General features: G+C 40.1%; 1 protein-coding gene across 1 annotated transcript in view; it reads left to right on the top strand.

Annotated features, from left to right (window-relative positions):
• Positions 1–18,936, top strand: part of aff2 (AF4/FMR2 family, member 2) — a gene marked incomplete at its 5' end in the record, with an annotated part of 145,302 nt that overhangs the window by 104,277 nt on the left and 22,089 nt on the right. Inside the window, 5 exons of the mRNA XM_083980511.1 lie at positions 1,269–1,306; positions 15,056–15,173; positions 16,309–16,414; positions 16,530–16,680; positions 16,845–17,060. Coding sequence (XP_083836637.1) covers positions 1,269–1,306; positions 15,056–15,173; positions 16,309–16,414; positions 16,530–16,680; positions 16,845–17,060 — 629 coding nt within the window. The remainder of the gene's footprint in view (positions 1–1,268; positions 1,307–15,055; positions 15,174–16,308; positions 16,415–16,529; positions 16,681–16,844; positions 17,061–18,936) is intronic.

The raw sequence follows: 18,936 nt of genomic DNA, 5'->3' as shown, positions 1-18,936 counted from the left end.
ACAAATGAACATAAATCATATACAGCTCCTTACGTCTCCAAAGCTGTAAGGTGTGAATTGTCCTGCTTTCAGTGAAGCAGCTTGTCCTCTTTGTCAGGAACTACCCTCACAGCTGTGTTGCAACGGGGGAGATTGTGTGAATAAATACTGGTTGGGTTGTTCTTTATTTAAATCCAAGTAAAGCCACCAGCCAGCTAAATATATTCACACATAGATCCTCTCCATGAGCCCAGCATGTCTCCCAAAGCCAAAGATCTGAGGAGATTTGTTGTTCTAGCCTGCAGCTACGCATCGATCTATCAGAAACTTCACTGGTCCAGTTAATCACCTTATTCCTAGAGAGAGAGAGAGAGACGGAGACAAACAACAAACCAGAGGCGAAGAAAGGTCCTGCTTTTGTTTCTGTAATGCATTTTAATTGTTGGGATTCAGTGCCTGAAGATGAATTAATGGCTGATATTTGCAGAAATTGAGTTTACTGTTTTTGTTTTGTTATTCTAATTGATGTAGTCATGTACAAAATTGACTCGGAGTTGACGGAGGGAGGAATAGAGGATGAGAGGGGAGAAGGAGGGAGGGAGGAAAGGCTTCGCTGACAAACTTAATCACCCCAGTCTTTCACTGAAAGGGGGGAAAGTATGAATAGAAATCAAGAGGAAACCTCCGGGGCTGAAAAATGAAGCTAACGCAGAAAGTGCAGTTCCTCAAATGGCCACATGAGGCCGACTATAGAAACAAATCACTCCCCATAGACTCTAATGTTAAAATGTCCAACTTAACAGCAGAAATAAACATTGTTTATAACATGTTGACAATCTGTGGAATATAACATAACATAACATAAGATAACATAGTATAATATAATATAATACTTTTTCAGCATTTTCAATTAATGATAGCCTACTATAAACGTTTTGTTTTGTTGAATTAAACCATTAAAGTGTCACTTGTCTTCACAAGTAGGTCTGTGTTCATCATTCTCACAGTCTGTCAGTGTCACTACTGTGTTGCCAAACAATTCAATTGTCTCACATTTGTCATATAACATGAAATTAATCTGTCGGCAAAGAAGCAACATGCTGTCTCTCAGATGTTTGTTGTGAATCTGTTTGTGCTGCAGTTCATTTCTGTACAAGCTTGGGTACAGCAGAAACTTACCCATGTTCTTCATTCATCCATTATTGGCATTTAAGCAATAAGTAAACTGTGCTCTAAATTTAAACTGAATACATTAATATAACTCATGGTTTCTGTGTGTGTGTTGACAGGTGTCTGACAAACCCAAAGCAAGAGGCACAGCCCTGAGGTAAGACAACTCAACTCTGTGTAACTCTGTAACCTTTAATTGTTATATTTCAATTGCATTTCTGTTGTGGAGAAAAGATGGACCTACTTTGCATATACCAGCTGGTTAGATCTGCTTTTTAACATGTTTCTGTGGCTTCAAGAAATGGAAGTGAGATCTAGGTGTAACGTGCATTTGGGCATTGGTTAAATATCAGTTGAACAATCCATGAATAAATGTTGAGAGGCAGCTGTGGTCAAGGGCGAGTGAGACCCTGCTCTTTTTTCTGTGGCTGCTGTTGAAAGCAGTGTTAAGGTCAAACACATCGCTAAGAGTGTAGACCATCAGAGTCAACAGGCGGTGACATAAACCTCAGTGGAGGTGTTATAGATGCTTCTTTTTCTTCTTTTTTTCCCCCTTAAACCTAAAACACCAAGCGGCTAAGGCAAAGTATTTCAGTAGAGATTAAATCTTCTCTTTGGAAGTAGTGAGGTCGTTACCAACACAGTTTCTGTCGTGATTCTGATGTTCTGAAACATCTGTGATGGCAGGTGCCCACATGATAATCTCAGTGACTCACCTGCACACACTAAACTCTGACAACTAGGCAGCAGATGTCCTCCATACTGTTAGTATGTTGATGTGTAAATCTAAAAACTTACTGTATGCTCACCTGGTTCAAAGGATGGACCACACACACACACACACACACACACATTAGCCACAACATTAAAATTGGTGGCGGTTATGTGTACATTATGTTTGTGTTTGTGCACACATACATATACTGCATATGTACAGGATTCATATCATTAAATTGGGCTTAGCTCTGTGATCTGATCAGTGTATCCTCATGTATACTTACAGTACGGTGCATACGGCATGATCAAATATCAGTGTGTAAGATTTCCCCAGGCCTGATTTCACTAAAGGTAGTCTCATTATGTCTCAATCAGATTTAACATTTGACGTTCACTCAAAAGCAGCGAGCATATGGTGAACATATGGGTGAATACTAAGGTTGTTATGTTGTTGAAATCAAAAGCTTTGCTCTGGCTCTGAAATGACTGGGTTGTAATTTCACTTACTTTGAGATATGTCAACCATTTCCTAATGTGTAGTTGTTCATTAACTCAGGCTATGGTAATGTCATATACATAATTGTAATTTAGGTGCTTGAGATCTATCATTTGAAGCTACTTCAACTGCATTTGTATGTGTGTATTTAACACATTTTACTATATCGGCTATAAACACACAGTTAGGATTCTTTCATGAAATTGAACTGGTCAGCAGTGAGTGCATATGTGTGTACATGACATTTGTTCCCTCTGACATATTAACAAGTGACATGTACATTTGTTCAGCTGGTCAACTCCCTTGAGACATAATTGAAATGGATTCAGCAACAAAGCAACATCTGGTGGTCAGTGACAGAGCAGAAATAACACTGAAGAATTGATGAGCGGAGCAGAGCGTCGTCGCTCCGCTGCTCTGTCAATCATTCCCGCACAGCGCTGTCAGAGTCTGAAAAATAAAGCAACCCCAAGAAGTAACTGATTTCGATCTTAAACATATGAAGGACAATGTCATACCCACTATTGTAATATCTCATATCAGTGCATTGAAGATTTCAGGCTGAGGGCATGCATGAAAAATATTTGCACAGATGTTTTAACCATCACTGGCGAGTCCACTGGAGCAGCGCATGTTTGGTTTTTCATCATGTAGTTTCATCTAATTATGGCGCCAGGTATGATCTCCTCCTGCTGCCGCTGTAATATATGATTCTGCACTAATGTAAATCTAATAGACAGATCACATTAGATGAACATCTGTCAATAATATCTGCTCTCGTCCCAGTCATTTCTAGAGGTGATCCAGCCCATTTCCATAATATTAAACATTTTCCCATTTATCACATTGTGCTGTGTGAGCTACACATTATTGTCCTCTTGTTAAGTGTTAACATCTTGGGGGAATGTGTCACCTAATTAATCATTAGAGGAAATGTTAGATGCATTTGTAACATCACAGAACATTGGAGGGAATTCATGTAAACAGCTGATTTTGGCACTGAGATCAATTTTTCATAAGTTCTTTTTTTTTGCTTGGAATGTGTTGTTAAGCTCAGACTGGTGCATAAGAATATAAGAATCTTTTATAAATGAGGCTTGTGTTCACAGACTGAGGGCATTAGCATGCAAGTCTGGAGTGTGACTGTGTGTGTGTGCGTCTGTGTGTGTGTGTGTGTGTGTGTGTGTGTGTGTGTGTGTGTGTGTGTGTGTGTGTGTGTGTGTGTGTGTGTGTGTGTGTGTGTGTGTGTGTGTGTGTGTGTGTGTGTGTGTGTGTGTGTGTGTGTGTGTGTGTGTGTGTGTGTGTGTGAGACAAAGACAGACAGTGAGAGAGAGAGAGAGAGAGAGAGAGAGAGAGAGAGAGAGAGTGTGCCGTGCGTCTGTGTGTGCCCCAGGCCATGTGTTACTCTGCTACCGCTAATGAGCCCATTCACTCTGCAGCCCAATCTACAGAACACCACACACACACACACACACACACACACACACATCTACGGGGACACTGGGACTGGAGATGCTGTGAGCGATCCACTGGCTATATCCCCCATGGAAAGCAACACACACACACACACACACACACACACGCTCCCACACTCCATAGAGAGACACATTATTATTTTTTTTAATCCTTGCACTGACAACCTCACCCACATACAAATCGTTATTCTACAGCCACACACACATATACAACCACCTACCCTAACCATCCCATCGCAGTGTGTTTTAGACCACTTTGTTTTATATTGTCGTTCTGAAATTTAAAAAATCTTTAAACTATCTTCTTCCCTGTATTTTCTTCATTATGTCCTTAATAATATAGACGATGGTGAGAAAAACTGTCTGTAGTTTTATGGATTTGTCTTTTAATTCTACTTATTTTATGGCCCTATCAAACAAAATACTTGTAGTTATAGTGGAGCTGGTAATCATAGTATTATGAGATGAATGTGCTTGTGTTTATGATCAATAATGAAAACAGGCTGCTGATGCAGCGGGTCCTGTGCTGTGTGCACCAGCAGGAAGCTCAACAGAATATTTGAAGTACAGCAGGAGAATCTAGTTTAGTTCGTGTTAGATTAAATTTATAATGAGTCGAAGGAGGAGGACTCACATCCTAATTCCACTTATATTTGTTTTCTTGTGTTGCTGAACTCTGTGGGACCCTAAACATGTTCAGAGTGAACTCAAAGTGCCATGATTATATAAAAATGTCAAAGGGGAAGAAAGATGCAAGTGGATTGAAATAGACACAACGTTGCCCTGGGCAGCACATTTCAGGTGAACACATGACTGTGAGTTGAAAAGGTTTCAGTGAAAAAGTTGTGCTCGTCCTGAGGCTCAGTGACTCCAGTTCATCAACACAGAGAGACGAGAGGGAAAACAGACAGGTAGAGAGTTTTAAAAAAAAAAGAAAAGAAGGAAAAGAACAGAAAAACCAGAAGGAGTTGGACTGTTTTGTAAGTTTTGAGATCTCTGCAGAGTTCACATCATGTTGGAGAGCAGATACTCCCACTCCCACATTCCCATGTTTATGACTTGCAGACACTCAGATCAAGATGGCAGCTGTCAGTCTCCCTGTTTCACTGTTTCAGTATTAGAGGCTCCAGCTGTCGTTTCCAGTTAAGGAACTTCCTCAAACACCATCACACCACTGAGCAAGCAAACCGCTGCTTTTGATTCAGTTGCTCTAACTTGGCTCATAGAAATGAAAGTGTGCACATGTAGTCAGAGAAAAGGTTTCTTGAGGCACGTGGCAGAAAAAATCATTTCTAAATTTAATTTAAAGGTATTGCTAAGTGCAAAGCAACGACAAAAAGCAGTGATGGCAGAAAGCAACATGTGAATATACTTATTCCCAGGGGGCTTGTGCACAATTGAGGGTCTGTCTTTTCATTTTATTTCAACTTAAAGAAGAGAGCGCTTTTCTATAGACCCTCTGGATTGTTCAATGTAAAGTTTACCTAATAAAGGCACACACCAGTCTTCCACCATGACTATAAAATATTCAATCAACTGTAATAAATAAATGCCAGTTGGGGCTTGTAATCTAGGATTGTGTTGTCGATAAAGGGAGAGGAAGAGGGGGAGACTTTAGTTTGTGTGTGTATTCATGCTTGAAAAAGAGATTTTAGGATTCCCCCCTTAGTGGTAATCACAATCAAAGACCTACTGTACTATATTGAGACTTATTGTTACAAAATAGAGAAAACTGATTTCTCTTTCACTTTTTTTCCATTTGATGATCCTCTGGAGCGGACCATTTGACCCATTGTTTTGTGGTACATCTCTCTGAGGAGGATCATTTAGTCTCTCTTTCCTATCAATTCATCAATTTTGGATCCATAACTCTGCATGTCTTTATGAGAACTTCATTGGCTTGTGGTCGATGCAAGACCTAGTACGTCCAATACAAGAACAAAGATTTCCCAATAAAAATGTATCCGTGTCTCTTACCCCACGTCTACAGTAATGAAATTATAGAGAAAATAATAAGAGTGGAATTGTTTAATTGAAAATGTAATCTTAAGGATGAAATATACTGTGGAGATAATCCTTACATAAAATTTTCCCGTTGAACGAATTCCTGCAGATGTGTCCAACAAAGCACAGCTGTCCAATTAGGTATACAGTATAGCTGTCCTCTACACATATGCAACAGATGTGACAATGTTTGTCTGAATCTTTGAGCATAAAAATAACACGAGGATGAAATCCAGTCCACAGAGACAAATCCATCACTTCTGTGAACACGAACATGAAGTCAGTTTGACCTTTAGCCTTGCACGCCGCTCTGACCACCAAAATCAAGTCAGTTCATCCTCGAGTCCAAACGAACATTCGTGCCAAATTTGAAACAGACAGTGGAGTTGAGACGTCCAGAGAAAGTCCAGACTCAAATCATTCGCAGCCACATGAGAACATCACTGAGAAGCACTGACGAGTCGGCTGGAGACATGACAAGTAGTCAGCAGCCGTTAGCCGTCAGCAGCTAACCGGCTCACTAACTGTTCATTTGTAATCATGCCAGTTAATTAACCAGCAGGTTAATTAAGTCACCTAGCATGCTAGCTAGTTATGTACTGTAGTGGATTTTATTCATGAGGTGATTTGAGCCATTGACTCTTGTCTCATGAGTGCAAACTGTTGTTCTCCAGCAGAGAGGGGTCAATAAAACTGGAAGGTGCATCACTGCTAACGAGGTCTTCCTCTGTGATGGACTCAAAGGTCCTCACTGTGACGTTCACCGCCACCAAAGCTTAGCTTGATGCAAAAGTTGCAAATAAAGTTGTGTTTTACTCTGACATTTTGCCAGTAACAGCTGGCATGACTCAGCGTTTAAACTTACACCTGCTGGAAGCATATTTTGACATTTCTTTTTTTATTATTTTGGGATGTTTCGTTGTGCAGTTTAGTTTGTGGCCAGTGATCCCTGAATATGCTGTCTCTGCCTTTTTCCTAGTAGATGTATAAGCCTTAAAACACCAAAGGTTTATGGGCAAAATTGGTAAAATGTACATTTTTACTTGTTAGGACAACAACAATCACATTTATTAACCCACTGCACTTGTTTATCAGTTATTTATCAATCCACAGTAAAAAAAAAAAAAAAAAAAAAAAAACAGCTGAAAGAGGAATCTGCAGCCTCACTTCACTTGTCCTGCAGTCTAAGTCATCAGAGATGAATGTGTTCACATTTGTGATCAATACCACAAATGTGTCAGCAGGTTAAAAACGCAGACAGGTTAAACAGTGTCGTGATCAATGTCAGTCAGGTGCATTGAATGTAACATGAATTTAAATGTGAAGCTCTCCTTCAAACGTCGTCACTCCTGCTGCTCCCAGGGAGCATTACACTACATATGTAGGAATGGAAACCTATTATAGCCTTCCCCACAGTACTGCCTCAGGCAAACACACACACACACAGAAGCAGTGAAGCAACTGAGCTTTGAAAAGTGAGAAGGTTTTATTTTTCATACTTGAAATTTCTAGAAATGTTAAGATTTCCGACACATGAAAATCCAACTCAAATGATACTTTTTTTTTCTTTTTAACTTATGTTTAGGACATGTTAATTATTACAGTGCACAGAGAGACAGTGAGGTGAGAGAGACAAGGAATGACATGCAGCAAAGGGCTGCAGGGTGGATCTGAACCCATCACTGCAGTGTAAGCGTCTGTGATACTCTACCCCCTCAATATGTTTTTTTTCTGATACATTAGATGTCTTTATAGGCTATTAGTAGTATGTTTTATAATATAGGAATAATATAGGTTTTGCATGAAAATATATTTGCTCCTTTAATAATATTTTATCTTACAATAGAAAAAATAGAAAAAGAAGACAACATAATTATTTGGTGCTCAATTTTATAGCCTTCTGTAACAACACACACACACCTCTACACATAAATATACATGCATTCATTGTTCTGGGTAGATGTATGAACGGTGTCTGCTCGTGGTGCAGGTATGCTGTGGTGCCTGGTCAGGGGGTCAAATAACTGTATATGTCTGGTAGACTGCAGTGAAGAAACTGCAATGAATTCATAAATCCAGTCTTAGTTTCACATACCCAAAGTCTGATAAACAACCATGCATGCAAATATGCCTTCAGGCACGCACACATACACACACACATACACACACACACACACACACACACACACACACACACACACACACACACACACACACACACACACACACACACACACACACACACACACACACAAGCTGCAGTGTACACACATGTGACTGATGGAGAGACAGACAGAGAGAGATTGTAAAGCCAGCTGTGCAGCGGGAAGCCCTGCCAAGTGGAGGGCAGAACCAGTGAGCTGAAGGCAGATGATAAGATGACAGATGAACTGAGCCCAGATGGCCTCCACGCTGCACTTCACCGTGCCATAATACCATTAGAATTCTTCACATTTTCACTCGGTCCTTCAGCTATTTTAAGAATCTCTATTTACCTGTTTTTCAGCAACTTCCTCCTGCGTCACACCGCTCCAGCTCGTCTCTGCTGGCTGTGGTTAATCTGAGCTGCAGCCTGTCTGGCTCAGAGCCAGCACGCTCCATTGTCTTTAGGCGCTGATCAATTCAGTTTTCCAGCAGAAGTGACTGAGAGGAGAAAAAAAACTGCAACTGTCTATTGTCTGTCGATGTTGATTGCCCTCCTTACATTCAATTCCTGTCGGTCAATTAATGTTGACGCAGTCCGAACCAAGCTATACACTGTACCGCACATGGACCCTGGAGGGTTTATAAGAAAACCTGCAGGAAAGCAGAGACAGGCTGCTAGAAAAATTAAGTCCAACATTTCACATCTCAACTCCCAACAAAACTGTACAAACTCTTTGGACGTCCTCGTGAATATTTGAATAATTATGCATAATTGGGGGCGTGGCTGCCTTGAGTGACAGGTGGCTGCTGTCACAGTCTGCTGGCTGTCTGCTCGGCATCACCTCAGCTAAATCTAATCACTGAAGGCGACCTTTCTGCCGTGGTTGTGAGGTTGGTGACTTTTGGAGATTTCCAAACCAATCCGAAAAATGATGAGATTTGTTGTTTGGTTAGTTGACAAAAAGAACGTTTGGAAATCTGTGCTTCTGCTTTTTGATGAATGAATAAATAATTACCAGGTATGTTAATTAAATAGCCTTGGATTAGCCTTTGACACTAGAGGCCCAAAATGGCTTTGTTGTTTTTTTTGACACTTTGTGTATGTACAACATTATACAATATTACTTGATTTGCTATGAGTCAACGAGGTTTGTGACCTCACATTGCTGTTCCATCCCCTACTGTACTTTCACTCTTTCAATCCACAAGTTTTGTTTTTTGATATGTTATTTGGTGATAACAATAGTTGAGTAATGATTTTATGTCAATGGCTGGATATATGTAAACACGGTCAGTAATATCCTATCCTAATCATAGAGTAGTAGTCAGTCTATCTCCCCTTTCTCCCCTGATGTCCCACTATAGCCATGAGGCCACACAGTCGTGCTCCCAAATTTCTCTGTTGTATTTAATATGCAGGGAGAGAGACTTGTAGCAGAAGTTTAGCTTGTAGTTGTACAGCTTGTCTTGAGCAGTTTTGTATTTCAAGCTCCAAACTGCTTCAAGCTATTATAACATCAATCAAAATTAATGACGATAAATTACGTTAGTTGCTACTTAATACAAGCAGCTTTCCAACTCAGTTGTTATTATTGTTCCTCTATGACAACAAGCCCCAAAAAATCGTTCAGCATCCAGAGCTGAGACATTTTACTGATAAGATTGTTCAACTTATCTGTGTCAACACCACAGATAAAGATATCTCTCTTATGTAATGTGAAAGGCATTATTTGCTTTTAGCCAATTCTCTACTTGACCTTGTTGATGGCTCCAACCATGAACACTACTATAGCGTCGCTGCGGTGTGTCAGTATGTGGGTGTCGTCGTGTGGATCTTGTGAGGCCCACCGGACACATCGAACCAACAGATCATTTTGTCAGGCTTGTAAGGCTTTCATTTCCCCTGCCGTGCTTGTGATGCTATCACACAAATAAACAGACAGACAACAAAGCTCCTGCTGGAGCTTGAAGATCTGACAAAGGCTATTTTGTAAGCCTTATCTGTGTTACTTATATGCAACACTGACACAGACAGACACAGAAATTAGAATGGGGGCTCTGTCTGCTTAGCAAGCAAAAGATTTGTATTTGATTTAATAACAACTAAAAAAGAACAAAAAGACACCTGAGTCCAACACTGAAGATGAGATTGTCTCCATGCAGTATACATAGTGTACTGCTTCCCTGTAGTTCCCAAGCAGCTGGGAAACCAGTGCTGCTCAATAGACTGGCTCGGCACACTGCTGCACACTGGTACAAGTACCATCACTCAGTCAGTCAGTCAGTCAGTCAGTCAGGGACATTCACGATTATAGGGTGGCCCTGCTGTTTCAGTCCAGCCAAAAAGCTCGTCTGTTAGTCTGCACCAGCATTTGAATTTGGCTCTGACTACGCCATAAAATTACATTCAACGGTTGGTCGCTCATTCCTACGGAGAAAAAAAAGAGGAAAGTGAGCCGGATGTAATGCTTTCACACGCATTCTCATCTCCTTTCATCTTGCTCCTTCAGCACATACTGTTTATGTTGCCAGAATAAAATAGGCTAGAGAGCACTCAACTGAAAATCCCATTGAGAAGAAAAGACACTCTAAAGCTTTCCTTTAACTTCAGACAGCGCTATTTAAACAAAATACAAACATATCGCTGTGGGAAATATGGGCTTGTGTCTTACGCTTCCAGTCAATTTTATCTTTTGGTAAATGAAGGGAAGATATGAAACACCATAAAAAGACTGCCATCAAATTTGTTAAATGTTCCTCTGAATGATTTTGTCTATTATGTACAACCCATTGGACTTTCTCTCGAGGAATAAAAAAGACATTTCATTTTGTAAACATACAATAATAGACAACAAATAATATTAATGCAGCTGTGTTAAATCATTTATTTGCCTTTGCACTGCCTCAGGCTCTGGGCTCAGGGTTTGTTTATGGCTCAGCCCAACCTAAAAACCAAAAGATCTCATCCAGCATTTCCAGCAGTAATGACGAGAGAGAACAGCACACTTGTACAGAGCAGACACTTAGTTGATGTTATTTCTCGCTTTGATTTCTTGCCAGTGTTTCATCACCAATGTGGGCTAGCCCACCAGGGGAAGTAATTTGTTTTTCTGAGTTAAAATGTAGGCACTCATCAAACAATAAGGTGCACTGGATGAGAGAACCCACCAAGTGTGCCACATTATCAAGCAGTTGGGCCATATCTGTGATAAACTGGCTCGACCGGCTGCACCTCCAACACTCCCAATCAATCTGGATTTATCTCAGATAATCGTGATTCTCCAGTAAAAAATAACAGCTAGTTTTTTTGTTTCTTCTGCCTGACGAATATGTACTGAGTTTCTGTCACTGCCTTTGAGGTCATGTCCTCTGTAATTTTCTTTTGAATCTTTGGAGGTTATAATAACCTGAGGGGAGTCAAAAACTTTGACAGTTTAAAAGGATGATTTCATTATTTTCAGTCGGTTCTGCTACTCTGAAACAGCAGTTACACTTTTGGTGCAGGATTTAGTTTTGGGAATTAAATTTGTGGTATTTCCACACAGGTTTTTTTAATGTGCAGATTGAAAATGCGCATAAGAATAAGGGATGGGACTGTCTGTGTTTCTCAACAATAGCACAAACTTCAGAATCCAACTGTCCATTCAAAAAGCTGCCTGTTTTGTACAAGAATAAATAATGTTTTATGCTGTAGTCGTGGCAGAGTCTGGTCAGTAGGATTTGAAGCAGGAATAGTAATGAGTCTTCTCTCCAGCAGCGAGCTGCTGCTGACTCACTGGACTTACACATCAAAAGATTCTTTAAAGGCAATAAGGGACATAAAAAAAACAGACATAGACAGAAGTCCAAGATATCTCTGCTATCACCATCTGTCTGGCATCTCTGCCACAGTCCTGCAGGAGTCTATGCATGAACAGGCTGTTCACTGTGAAAAATCTGAAACAATGTCTGTCAATTCTGATCCAAGAAACATCACATCTCAATGATTTTTAACACATACTTCGTCAGGCTTTATCCTATTTTCATATGTGAATGCTTTTACTTTACAGCCCGCAGCTTTACTCTTTCGTTTCTCTCTAACCAGGCTCATCGTTTTCAGCAGCAGGCATTTGTTGTTGGCAAAAGAAGCTCTGATAAACCACCCACACTCAACACCACCAGCCCAGCAACACATGTCACACAAACAAAGTTACCGACCAGCATTAGCATTCATCTGTTAAATAAGCAGATATTGTTTCTCTCAGCAGTAGGTGGAGCCCAAATACAAAGCTAAAAAGCAGTGAATATCCAAATAAATTCTGACCTCTATGTGCAAGAATGTAGGCAACAGCTAAATGTTAGCCGTATAATTCAACATTTGCATTAGTTGTAGTGCCCCCATGTGGCCACAAAAAGATGAATGCAGAAAAAAGTAAACATGAAGCACAGGGCTTGAACAGCCCCCTCTTTGGCACTCCTGTCGTATGTTCTTGCTCTGCCTGCTGTGATATACTGCCAGCTTTTGTTTACATGAGCCGAGGCTCACCAATATGTTCCCCAAGGCAGGACAAAGGTTATCTAATAGATGTTTCAACAGCCCTGACATCAAACAGTAGATACAAAACTGACACCACACTGGTGGTTATTTAGAAATGATGCGGATGAAAGAAATTCAAATCCTTCTCCTTAGAGAGAAAGCTGAATTTAATGAGCGATAAGTCATTTAATGGGAATCATATCACTGACAACATTTCTTTCTTTCCTTCTTTTTTTTTATTGTAATGCAGATTTACCAGCCAGAACTAGCAATTAAAACCAAACTCTGGGAGACAACTTCTTAATATTCTCTGTCGCTGCCTTCATTGTTTAGTAAAATCAGAGCCTAACTAACTTTTTTATATTTACTCAAAGCAGTTTCCGAAGCTGCTTTAATGTTTCCAAACACACAACCGGCAGTGTTTGCATGGAGGAAGGTCTGCGTAAGAAAGAGTGGAACACAAACACGCAGGGAGTTTAACTCGTCACTTTGCCAATATTGTTTCAACTGTGATGTTAATGGAGCAAAGTGAGGTGAGGATTTAATTGAAACTGAAGCAGAGAGACAGGGAGCAACAAAGACAAGAGATGAGTAATGATAGAAGAAGAAAAACAGGGCAGAGACTGCATTCATACAGTATCTGTCACTGCATGTGTGTGTAAGTGTGTGTGTGTGTGTGTGTTGCCTGAGGAACAGTTGATGGATTTGCTGCTTGACTGCTCACACAGATTGGTGCCTGCTGTGATGGCAGCCTTGAACTGAAATTACGTGCACACTCTCACACATACACACACACGGGCACACAAAACGAGAGCTACACATAATTGCAATTTCTTTGTGTGCAAGCGCGTTTGTGTGTGTTCTTAAGGTTGGACGAGCTGTTGTGTTGCCTTTAGGAGGCCATTTCAAAGTGCTGCGCAGGATGGAAGAACACCAGCCGAAGGCCAAGCGAACAACCAGAGAGGATGAGACAATTGAACTGGTTCAAAAGGCTGTGTTTATGTGTTCGTTAATAGCAGTTTATTATCTTCTGTCAGTTGCTTTCTCATTTTCATTGAATCAGTAACAAGGTGACTGGCTTCTCCACTTGTTATCCTTTTCTCTAAAGTGGTAAAACAAGACATAAATACAACTGAATAGGAAAACAAACTTGGAGAGAGCTTCTTTTTTTTTTTACGTACAAGCTCGATGACATGTTTTTGTATGAATTATGTCCATGAATGAGATTAATGTGTTGGTGTTTGTTCCAGTGGACCAGTGTGTAGAGGGGGATTTTCTGAGTGAAGTTGTGCCAACTAGGGATGTGTGTAAGGATGGAGAAGATTGGCAGGAACATCCACCAGGGGAATTTAACTGCAGGAAGTGTTGTGAACTGAGTGGAGAGAAGGCACACAGGTTCTCCACTAAAATACAGTGTTGTCAAAAAACAAAAATAGGTTTTACTGTAAAAAAAAAAATCTGTATTTGCAGTATCATGTGGTTATAGTTGGGCTGGTAATTCAATTCTTTTTTATAAAAGTAGATAGATTTAACAACTATATGATGCAGTGGAGGGATATTACCCAGGATAAGTTCTTTCTCAGGTCAGTACTCCAAACTTAGACCAAAATCAACAGAACAGAAACACTTGGTTCAAATTAGGTTAAAGGGGGAAAGCCCAACAGACTTTGCAGAACTTCAGGCTACACAACATATAGCAAAACAAATTATTGCAAAGCTTGCACCAGGAGAACAGCAGCTGCACCGAGACTGTACTCGATGTGCAACTCTGTACTCGTATTAAATTGGCCCTGTACCAAACATACACCATAAACAGATCGATGACTGCTGTTTGGTACCCTACCTCTCACTTTATGGGAATGATAAACATATTTCAGCTAACTCGAAGGTCAGCTCATCCAAACTACAAGTAGGTAAGGAAGCTACAATCAATTAAACCAAAGGCCCAAGTAACAGGATACAGGAAAGGTGTCCCTGCAGGTGCTTTAAATACACTTTATTGAGACCAACTGGCAGGGTTAGTCAGTAAAGATGACAGGACATGTCATGAAATACATGTAAGCTTTATTTGTAAAGTTGGTTATTTTTTTCCCCATTAAGGCTGAGGGATTTAGCGGGGTTGTATGTATGCATTGTACCATATAGTAAAAGGAAGGACAATGCTCATCAAGGTGAAATGACTGGGTCCTTTGTCTATTCTGGAAGAGGTCAACCACCGACCATCCTAAATTCTGAAGTCTTGAAGATAAAGCAAAGCATCATCTGCATAATGATTGATTGTGTGGACTGGACAGTTAATTGTTTTGTTTTGTTTTTTGTGGTTCTGCAAGACAGTGCCACAAATGTGCTTGGTTTAAAAAAGTGATTTAGAGAGAGGGCACACATGTACTCTCCTCAGTTATATGTGGTGAAACTATTTTCTATTCCATTGCTATGATTTGTCCGTGTCAAACGAAGGGTTTTGTGACTTTTTTTGTCTTACCCTCTGTCTTTCATCCCTCCCTCCCTCCCATCTTTCTTGCTGTCTTTCTTTCTATTCTTTTTTTTCCAAAGTGGAGCATCAGGGAGCAGCAGCGAATCAGAGAGCAGCTCGGAGTCAGACACAGATGAATCAGAGAGCAGCTCCAGTGACAGCGAGTATAACCAGGCCTCCCGCACAAACACTCCAGAGGTGAGATGACAAGTGTGTTGTGTGAGTGTGTTGTAATGTGTTCCCTATAACTGTGTGCACATGGTGGATAACATGATAAGGAATTGTACGAAAATGGATAGCATAACCATAATGTAATTTCTTGTGCAGAAATTGGTGATGAGTTCCATGTTTTGTTTGAATGCAAGAATACATGTATTGTATATCTAAGAGAAAAATACCTCCCTAAATACTATGTTTGTCGCCCATCTATGTTTAAACTAATTTTGTTATTACAGTCTGATAAAAGAAAAGTTATTTGTAAACTAGGTGCTTTTCTGAAATGTGTTCTTCCTCTGTTTAAGTGATTTTGCTCTGTCCTGGTCAGAGATGTATGTACAAAGTATGTACAGCCTCCGCTGCCTCTTGCTATGTCTGATTATTTGTACTGTTTTATTGTTTGTGCTCCATACCACTTGCGTGGTCGTGAGAAATAAATAAAGTAAAGTAAAGTAAAGTAAAGTAAAGAAACAAGCAAATTTATTTTTGTGGTACTATCAAACAAATGTCAAATTAGCTAGCATATTAAAACTTATTTTCCATTCATTTATAAATAAATGGAAAAAGAAAGTTCTGATGATAATGTCATAATGTTGATGTCAATTTTTATGCTTTTGTGTTACATCACATCATCTTGTAGTTGGTGCTGTAGCCCATTGTGACTTAAGCTAGATGCCGTCAAGGATAGATCCCAATCACAATATCAGGAAAAAGTTGCGTTTTATTATTATCAATTTCAATTTATGGATTTTTATGTCACATGCATATTTATAACCCTAACTTGGTGACAATAAATCGCTATGAAATTCATGAAAAGTTTTGTTTATGCTGGTTGCCTTTTTTATGAAAGGCAGAAGTAATGTTGACAGTATTATGTCCCTTTTTATTCACCCTAATTTGCTACTGTTTATTTCACCACTGAGTGTGAATGTCTGTACATTAAATGGTGTAAGGTACAGTAACTCATAGAAATCCACCTGCAGAAAACTGACTGGTAGTTTTGTTTATCATATTATTTCAATAACTTCTCGCTGCCTGGTTTCAGAGACTAAAGACACAATGAAAGATAGAGAAAACTAAGAGATTTGCTTCTTTTCTTTTTTTTCCTCCACTCTAGCCTGAGCCCCCCTCCACCAACAAGTGGCAGCTGGACAGCTGGTTGAACAAGGTGCAAGCTCAAACTAAACCTCTAGTTCCCCCACAGCGAGAACATCATGGCACAGGTAGGTAGATATGGAGGATCATAGCCAGTTTGTCAGACAGTAACTGTGTCATAAAGATAAACATACTTTGGTTTGATCATAAAAACTTATGCTGGTATAATCTCCTGGTGATCAGGCTCCATCAATCAGGGTCCAGAGACTTTCTCCCCAGGGAGTGAAGCATCAGGAGTGGGTACTGCTGCCAAGGCCAAACCCTGTGGATCCAATAGCACCCCAGTTCCAGCTGCACCAGCAGTGGAGCACAAGGAGACGAGGGGAGCCTTCTGGTATTTGTTTGATAATTTGCCAAAATAACTTTTCAAATAACATCCCTAAAATCAATTACGGCTCGCTGACAGATGAATGAACAAACTCTATTGGCAACAACTGACTAAAACGTGTCTCTATCCAGAAAAGACATGAAAGAAAAACTATTTCTTGCTCCCCACAGTCCAGGCAGAGAAAAGGCCAAGGCCAAGCTCAGCCAAAAGACCTCAGGGGAGGGCCAGAGGTCGAAGATGAGGCTGTCGCCAGGCCTGTTGTCAGGGCCAGAGGTCACGAACCCACGGAGGAACACCATAGGGAAGAAGCAGCCCAGACGGACAGAGAGGTCAAACAGTGTGGAGGATAATCAAAACCAGACATGGAGCAGAGCAAACCAGCACAGGTAACAAAGGAATGAAGTCACATCTCCTTTATAGTTGTATCCATTATACAATACACAATTATCAGTGATCATTTCCTTTGCTTCTTCATTATCTCTGTATTGTTAGATAGACAGTATGATAGTAATGAAGATCAATTAAACACTGAAAGCATTCAGTTCAATCAAAAATGTAAAACATGCACATTAATAAAGTTTAAGGCTTATTTACATTGTGGATTTTGTTTGGCCATGATAGAAAGATAAAGTCAGGCTATGGTCAACAAGTCTAAGAAACTACTGTCATTGAGTTATTAGCTTCTGTGACACTAATATCAGCAGGCTCACAAATGATGCTGAGTATCCTGTAGCAGCATGATCAGCATCTTAGGTGGCTGAAACACAAAATACAGCAGAGGTTCATGGGATTTTTTTTTTTTTTTGCAAAGCATGGTAGTAATGCTTTTTTTTCTCTTTCATCTTTAAGGATATTTCATCTTCCCAAATCTAGGCAAATATTGATTAGATAGAGAAATGCATTGCTTTGTCTCAAGTAAAATGGTCAGCCCCCTTCCCCAACCTAACAATTTTCATACACTTTAAGTACTTTGAGTGCCATGGCCTCTGTGAAAAGCTGATTATCTAACATACATACTTAAATAATGAAGTAGTTATTGCTGCCATTTCTGCCTGACCTGCCTTAATTAAAAGTTCAGTCTATTTTCTCAGGTTGATGGAGCCAATAAAAATAGCATCCGTTTTCCCTGAATGGGCACAGGGTTTATTGCTACAGAGCCACATTGCAATATTCTGCAGCTTGGCACTCAGCATACTGTATAATCTGCTTTAAAATTAATGTGACATTATCAGTGTAGCATCATCTGCAAAAGAAACACATCACATGAATGGGCAGTTTTTTAATCATCAGTATATAATAAGAAAATACTAATACCGGCCCCAGAATAGTTCTCTGGGGAACCCCACAGGTTGCAGATTAGGTCATTAATACCCCCCTTTTTGATATCTACCTCTAAAATAGAATTAAACTATTCCGATGGCCACTGCAAACCCATTAAGGGTCTTTCTTTTCCACGTGTGAATCTGGCCATAATGTTCTTTTCCTTAGTCAATGAATTGTAACTGTTTTTACTTAGAACTACCGCTGTGGAAAAGTAACACAATAAAAGTCAATGGCAATCTTTTGTTAAAGAGAACAAAACAATTTTAGCATCTTAGTTTGTGTAGTTTATTATTGTGTTATTATCAGTGGTGAAACATAGTCACACCAAACTACTCAGAGTTGTCACTTACAGTAGGGCGGGTTCACACCTAAAGGTCCGTTATCTGATTCGAACCAACGCAAGGATGATACATTGTTGCAATTTTTCAATTGATCCAGTTTGCGTTCACAAAGGCCAAACTCAAACGGTCCAAGACTTTAATGCATGTACTAATACATGCATTTAGCTTATGACGCTCTGCAATCGGACGGTCATATCACAGAAGACGACAGACAGTAATGAGAACATACCACAACTTTTTTTTATTTTGTACAGCGCTCTAGAGTTCACTTGATAGCGGACCGAGACCACCCCTCCGAGGCGGACCAGAGAGCGGTTCTTTGGTCCGCACCAGAGTTCGAGGCCAGAGTTCACATCGACCCAAACGAACCGCACCGAGGGGGTGAATGCTCCAGGGTTCGGTTCAACCGGACAAGGCTGGCATGAACGCGAGTGTTCAGAGGCCTCACTGCATCACCAAGCTTTTTTGGCAGCTTACCACTGAACACATCTGTTGTGAAAAATGTTCAGACTGACTACAAGCCATACCAAATTGGCTGCTCAGCTTGGCACAAGGCTAATTAGAAAAAAAAACAGACTTCTAGCTTTTTTGAAAAAAA

The sequence above is a fragment of the Trachurus trachurus genome (assembly GCF_905171665.1).
Source record: "Trachurus trachurus genome assembly, chromosome: 10".
Lineage (NCBI taxonomy): Eukaryota > Metazoa > Chordata > Actinopteri > Carangiformes > Carangidae > Trachurus > Trachurus trachurus.
This window is presented reverse-complemented; position numbering and strand designations above follow the sequence as displayed.